The sequence below is a fragment of the Eutrigla gurnardus genome (genome assembly GCF_963514095.1).
Source record: "Eutrigla gurnardus genome assembly, chromosome: 10".
NCBI lineage: Eukaryota > Metazoa > Chordata > Actinopteri > Perciformes > Triglidae > Eutrigla > Eutrigla gurnardus.
Genome location: NC_139924.1, coordinates 3,028,619 through 3,036,057, shown reverse-complemented (window position 1 = coordinate 3,036,057; position 7,439 = coordinate 3,028,619). Strand labels below are relative to the sequence as shown.

Here is a 7,439-nt window from a genome sequence, read left to right as displayed (position 1 = left end):
GGGAATTTCTCTATTTAGTGATGAACAGATTTGGCTTTAGTAAAGATTTCATACGCTGTATTCAAGCTCTTTATTCTTCTCCTACCGCAAGAGTAAAAGTCAACGGGAGTCTTTCCAACTCTATAACTTTGCAACGTGGCTGCAGGCAAGGCTGCCCAGCCAGCCCTAGTCTATTTAATTTGTTTATTGAACCTCTAGCTCAAGCAATTCAGCAGGAAGACGGACTGAAAGGCATATCCATGAAAGGTGAGGAGTACAAAGTAGGACTTTACGCAGACGACGTATTAGTCACGATCCTGGACCCGGACTCTGGCTTACCTATATTAATGAAAATGTTAGAAACATATGGGACACATTCAGGTTATGTTCTTAATGTACACAAAACCCAGGTTGTTGCAGCCCTCGGTGTATTTAGTAATGGCAGAGAGTCTCGACAGGTGCAATTCTCTTTATTTAATTGTAGCACCGTGAAAACTAGAAATAAGTACAGAATGAATTGAATTAATAACACTTTCAGATGACACAAATTTGACAAATATAATTTCCACAGTGCATCTAAATTTAACTTTACACTACACATAGAAATACATAAAGTAATTCAAAATAACAAACACACACAATAATTAGATTTAGCTTAGTTAACACAAGTTTGTCTACAGTTTATACACACACAATATACAAGATACACACCTCACTCCGCTCACCAAGGGTGCAAAAACCCACACATGGCTGTTTCATCAACGTGCCGCTAGCTTGATGGACTCTTCAAAATATGAACAAACGGCACACAAATACGGCGCAGGTAAGACTAATTGTGCACAAAACACGGAGTGTAAGTTAGTAATAAATGTACAAATGAAGAGTAATCAAAACTGAGATGATACTGCATGTGCTAACTTACTTTAACAACAGAGGTTCGGGAGATGTAAAGAGCCGGGAGAATGAAAGGTTGCCGACTAGCGCATTCCCGGGCTTGCAGTGACGAAACATAAACAAAGGAGCTAGCTATACAGGTTCCGGGGTTACAGTGACAGAACATGAATAACGGAGTTAGCTATACAGGTTCCGGGGCTACAATGAAGGAACGTGAATAATGAAGAAGCTCGTCACTTACACTCCCACCAAATTGTGTTATGATGAATGAACTCATTAAAGGTAAATAAACAGAATCATACACGATTTCTAGACCATAAATAGCCATACTTAAACATATAGGTACACATACAAAATTGGCTCTAGGTTACCTTAAGAATACAATTAGCCTGACATGTCTGATGCAAGTATATTTTGGATTGACAGCCAATTATTTGCATTCGAGGAGGAGCACCAACTTCTGGATAGGCCGTTCGATGATTGAGGGCTTAGAGCGATGGTCCTGTTTCTTTGTTAGTTTCCGCTCCCCAACTTGTACCTTGACTCTGCGAACTAGACCGTCTGTCCCTTCTGTCGTTTCAACTACTCGTCCTATTTGCCACTGGTTCCTTGGAAGTGTGTCTTCTTTGATAATGACTATGTCATTCACTTTCAGGTTGCGCCGGGGTACATGCCACTTTTGCCTTGTGGCCACGTTCAGGAGGTATTCCCTTCTCCATCGGCTCCAGAACTGTTCACTCAGATATTGTACTCTGCGCCACCTTTTTGCAGCGTACACATCTTCTTTCACAAACTTTCCAGGAGGTGGTAAAGCAACCTTGGATTTCATCAGGATGAGATGGTTTGGAGTCAAGGGCTCAGGTGACATTGGGTCAGTGATTCCATCAATGTTCAATGGACGGCTGTTGACAATGGCCATTGCTTCATAGAACAACGTCCTAAGGGAGGCATCATCCAGTCTGCCTGGACACTGAGCGATTGTGATGTTCAACACACTGCGAATGGACCGAATTTGACGCTCCCATACGCCACCTGCATGACTTGCTGATGGGGCATTGAAGATGAACTCACACTGTTTATCTGCTAGGAAGGCTTCCAGTGCTTTGGTGTCACATTGCTTGAGAGCTTCCTTGAGTTCATTTTTGGCTCCCATAAAGTTTGTGCCCTGATCACAGTGGAGTTGGCAAACGGCTCCTCTAAGACTGATGAAGCATCTCAAAGCGTTGATAAAGGCGTCCGTAGACATGTCTTCAAGCATTTCGATATGGACCGCTCGAGAAGACAGGCATGTGAAGATGAGGCCATATCTCTTGCACTCTTTACGGCCCCGCTTGATGACAAATGGGCCAAAGCAGTCCATTCCACAGAATGAGAAGGGTGCTGAGACTTCAATGCGTTCTCTGGGGAGTTCAGACATTTGTTGCTCCTCAACTGGTCGTCTGAGCTTACGGCATTGCACACATCTGTGTATTAAGGCGGCAACAGATTTGCTCCCACCAATGGCCCAAAACCCATTTGCTCGGAGTTCCATTAGGGTTTGACTTCGGCCCTGATGACAGATCTGGACATGGTAGTGGGACAGAATTATCTTGGTAATGTGGCTGTCTTTTGGGAGAATGATAGGGTGCTTTAGTTCTTGACTGAGGGTTGACCTTTTCAGTCTTCCACCAACGCGAAGAAGTCCTCCTTCAAGAATGGGGTCAAGACGAAGAAGAGAACTTGAGCTTGGAAGACTGTCCATTCGTGAACCTCTTTGCAGTACCTTTAGCTCTTGAGGGAAGGCCTGCTGCTGGACAAGCTTGATCACCACCTCGGCAGCTTCCCTACGTTCTACGACGGTCACAAGGTCGCTGTGATGTTCTAGCTTGGACCCTAGTCTCTTGATTCTTGCAACCACTTTAACCAGCATGGTCCAGGTGGAAAACCGGCTCAGGCGGCTTAGAATATCCTTCTGATCACTGACCTGGGTTGTGCATACTTGAATTGCCTTAACTTCTGGATCACCAACAAGCAGCTCTGTTGGAGGGCTAGGTGATGGAAACACCTCTTGTTCCCATAAAAACTTGGGTCCTGATAACCAACCAGCTGAGGAGATGTCTGCTGCATGAAGACCTCGGGAGGCATGGTCGGCTGGGTTTTGCGCCGTATCAACGTAGTGCCACTGGCTTGGATTTGTATTCTCTCTTATCAGTTGAACACGGTTTGCAACAAACACATGAAATCTCCGTGCTTCATTGTTGATGTATGCCAGCACTACCTGAGAGTCAGTCCAAAAGAATTCCTCGTCAATTTTCATATCAAGTTCGGTCCTCAACATAACACTCATCCTGGCTGAAGTGACCGCTGCGGAGAGTTCCAGTCTTGGGATACTTACGACCTTAGTGGGTGCAACCCTTGCTTTGGCCATTACGAGAGTGCAATGTACTTTGTCTTTGTCATTTTTGTACCTTAAGTAGGAACATGCACCATATCCTATATTACTAGCGTCTGAGAAATGGTGCAGTTCCACCCTGACAATGTTGCCGAAGTCTTGAGGGTGGTAGCACCTGGGTATGGTGACTTCCTTTAGCTTTTGCAGACCATTCTTCCACTCCTCCCACCGTGGACGCAGGTTCTCAGGAAGAGGATCATCCCATCCGTTGCCTCTGCGACACAGCTCCTGCAGGATGCACTTTCCACTAAGGGTGAAAGGGGCAACAAACCCAAGTGGGTCATACAGAGAGGCAACAACTGACAAGAGACCACGGCGAGTTGGGGGGTGATCCTTTGCATCGATGTTGAAACTGAAGGTGTCATTTTCTATCGACCACTGAATGCCAAGTATGTGTCCTTCTGGTGTTACATCTGGGTTAAGGTTGAGCTGCTCAGTTGTTACTGCTCTTTCTGAGGGGGCTACACATGAGAGGACCTCTTTTTGGTTAGAGTTGAACTTGTGTAGACGTAGGCCTGCACCTTTACACAGCTCCTGTGCTTCAACAATCAGTTCCTTAGCCTCTTTGACTGATGGAACACTGATTAACCCGTCATCCACATAAAAGTTCTTCTCAATGAAGGCCGGCGCTGAAGAGTGGTCGGCCTTGTGTTGCTTTGCCAGGTACTTCAGACCGAAGTTGGCACATCCTGGGGAGGAGGCGGCACCGAAAAGATGGACTGTCATTCTATATTCCTGTGGTTCTGTTTCCAACTGGCCGTCCTCCCACCATAGGAACCTCAGATAGTTGCGAACTTCAGGTGAGACACAGAACTGGTGGAACATCTTTTCGATGTCACAGATTACAGCCACGGCTTCCTTTCTAAATCGACACAGAACTCCCACCAGAGAGTTGATTAGGTCAGGACCTGTCAGTAAGGTGTCGTTAAGAGAGATGCCACGAAACTTTGCTGAGCAATCAAAAACAACTCTTAGCTTGCCTGGCTTCTTGGGGTGGTACACCCCATGATGAGGGATGTACCACAGAGTCTCTCTCTCAGAAACGGAGGGGGCTGGCTCTGCATCACCCTTGTCGATTGTCTCTTTCATGAAGGCGGTGTAGTGGTCATAATATTCTTTGTTGGCCTTTAATTTCCCTTTTAGGTGTTGCAACCGAATTGTAGCCAGCTTTTTATTGTTTGGTAGTGTCGGTGGACCACTGCCCTTGAAAGGGAGGGGCATCTCGTAGTGTCCATCCTCCTTCTGCCTAATGTTGTCGCTGAGTAGCTGTATGAAGCGAACATCATCCTGAGAGACGTACTTGTCCTCATAACTCCTTTCGTTAAAGTCTGATTCCAGAACTTTCAGCACATCAGTGGTTTGTGGCATTAGCATTTCCTTTACTGCAACTCGGTGCACGAAGCTCTGATTTCCCTGTCTATCCAAGTGGGGGTTGGCTGACCCTATAATGCTCCAGCCGAGTATAGTTCTCTGTGCGAATGGTTCGTTTTCACTACCTGTGATGACATCCAAGGGAGCTAGAGCTGATGGGTAATCATAACCAATTAACAATCCCACTTCGCAGTCTTGTAGTGGTGGTAACTTGTTAGACAGGTGTTTGAGATGAGACCACTGGAGTGCTGTACTTTTGGTAGGGATGTGGGACTTATCAACTGGGATGAAGTCTCGTGTGTATGCCTGCTTTATTTGGACATAGGTGTCAGAGTTGAGGCCCCGAACTTGTAGACCAAAGGCAGTCTTACTTGCTATGACCGTGTTGACAGCTGTCATTGTGCTGAGCTTGAGTTGCACTGATTGAGTGTCCACGTTTAGTTCAGTCACTAGATCCTCCAAGATGAAAGTTGAGTCACTTTGTGTGTCAAGTAGGGCATAAGTGAGAATTTCTCTCTGGGGCACCATTGCTGATGACACAAGAACTGGAACAATGCTAGAGGTGGCAGATGCGTGCTGTGTCAAGGCATGGGCCATAACCTTGTGGATTTCTTTGTTTGCATGGTCCCTTCTGGCTACAGGATCTCCGCCTGACGTTTCCACAGGTGTTTTGTCTCTCTCTATATGCAAGCATGTTGGATGACGTCGACCACATGTGCTGCAGGTGTGTCGCCATTTACAGTCCTTGGTAATGTGCCCCTTTCTTAAGCATCCGAAACAAAGGTGATTTTCATGAATGAAAGTTTTCTTCTCATCTGCAGACTTGGCTGCAAAGGTAGGGCACTTAGCAACACCATGTGTTTCATCCTTACAGACTAAGCAAGGTGGCCTTGGCTTGGAGTATGAGGTTTTCAGTTCTCCTGAAGGGGAGTTTTTCATTTGAGCACTTGTGTTGAGTGCTTTGGCTCTCTTAGGAAACCTCTCGTCTGTGATTTTGGTGTTCATTAGGAGAGGGGAGGCAATAGGGTTACAAGCTATTCGGGCTTCCTTTTGCGTAAACTCTGTGAACTGTGTGAAACTTGGATAGTCTCCAGACTTGTCTAATTCTTCCACCACAATTCGACCCCATCTACGCACCATCCACTCAGGTAGTTTTTTGAGAAGCTTGTGATTTTCCTCACAATCATTTAGGATGGCTAGGCCCTTAACATGAGGAATGGCCTCAACACAACCTTGAAGGAAATCTGAAAACTCTCTGAGTGCAATAGGGTCATTTGCAGCTAACTTGGGCCACTTCATGAGCTTGTCTCGAAAGGCTCTTTGGACAACAAATGGGCTTCCATACCTATCCTGCAAAACTGCCCAGGCACCCTGATATGCATCCTCCGAGTTTCGGTAGAAGAATCCTTCCACGGCTTTGCGTGCTTCCCCAGCAAGATAACTCTTTAGATAGAGCATTTTTTCACTTACTGGGAGGGGCTTCTGGCCAATGAGAGCCATAAAGGATATCTTCCAGTCTATGAACTTTAATGGATCACCGGTAAACGTTGCAGGTTCTGGGACAGGTAGACGGCTTAAGGTAAGTGAGCTTGCAATTGCCTGGGCTAGGCTAGCTTCCTCCTGAGCTGTTTGTGCTTCAGGGCGTGCATAGTAAGGCTGGAATGGCCTAGCTTGTGGATCTAGTGGAGTTTCCAATTCAGCATTGTAGCAGTCATATTGAATTTTATGGTCAGTCTCTTCATTAACACTTTCGGGACCATTGAAGTTCTTATACGCTCTCACCCGAGCGGCAGCTACTTTTACTTCATTGTCTACATGTAGTTGTTTTAACCTTGTTTTTTCCTCCTCTAACCTTAATTTCATTTCAGCCTCCCTCTGCTTGATTTCTGCTAGCATTTGTGTTTCCTTACATTTCCATTCGCTCTCCAGTTTGTCGAGTTTCGCTTGTTGGGCATGAATTATTTGCATAGCTTTTGCCTGCTCTAGTTTGGCTGCGAGGTCTGCTTCTGCATCTGCACGTTTGTTAGAGGACCTGGAAGTGGCGCTTGAGGAAGCATCTGATCCCTGTGATGACTCAGAGATCACTGTTTCTGTTTTTGAGTTCCCAAAGACAGATCCGTACTCATTTTTATTTAGCACCATCCTCACTCTTTCCTTCTCGAGGTGGTCATTGAAAGCCTCATCTATGTTCTCTAGTCGTTTATTGATGAGGTCACAGATCTCAGCTGTCAGAGTGACACATGCATCCATTTTCTTGACAATATCTGGAGTAGAAGTATGGTTGCGTCGAATGGGTTCATAGTGCTGTTGTACTATGGCATGCTTGACCTTAATATCTGTTTGGGTTTTATCAAGTTCCTCAGCTGAGCAGAAAGCCTTCAGTCTCAATCTGATCCATTTTGCTGCCTGCTTCCAAGAGTCATAGGCTTTATTGAATGCCTTTTCATTTTTCTTTGCTTCCTGTTCATGCAACTCTAGACCCTTTGCTGATAAACTTCGCTCACGAGAGCTGGACCTGACCTGTGTCTCAGGGGGGTTGTCTGTTTCTTCAGCAGGTGTTGACATCTTGTTGATTTTGTGCTTCTGTTTGATTATTATAGCCTTAGAGTGTGTTATGTCTGGACTCAAATTTAGATGAGTGGTGACTTTAACTTATCTTTAAACTGTGTAATACCACTCACATCAGACATTTACACTTTGTGGCCACAGCAAAGTTAGCAAACAGTGACAATGCAGGCGTCATAAACACGAACGCTGCTAATAC

The 7,439-nt window shown here is 45.5% G+C and overlaps 1 protein-coding gene across 1 annotated transcript; it reads right to left on the bottom strand.

The window, feature by feature from the left end:
- Nucleotides 1–420: 420 nt before the first annotated feature.
- LOC311019566 (uncharacterized protein) lies at nucleotides 421–6,830 on the bottom strand. Its single transcript, XM_084019097.1, has 3 exons — nucleotides 902–6,830; nucleotides 691–763; nucleotides 421–474 (listed from the first exon to the last, which is right to left on the bottom strand). The coding sequence occupies exon 1, from the start codon at nucleotides 6,815–6,817 to the stop codon at nucleotides 1,304–1,306; it is 5,514 nt and encodes a 1,837-aa protein (XP_083875223.1). The 5' UTR covers nucleotides 6,818–6,830; the 3' UTR covers nucleotides 421–474; nucleotides 691–763; nucleotides 902–1,303.
- Between the last annotated feature and the right edge of the window lie 609 nt (nucleotides 6,831–7,439).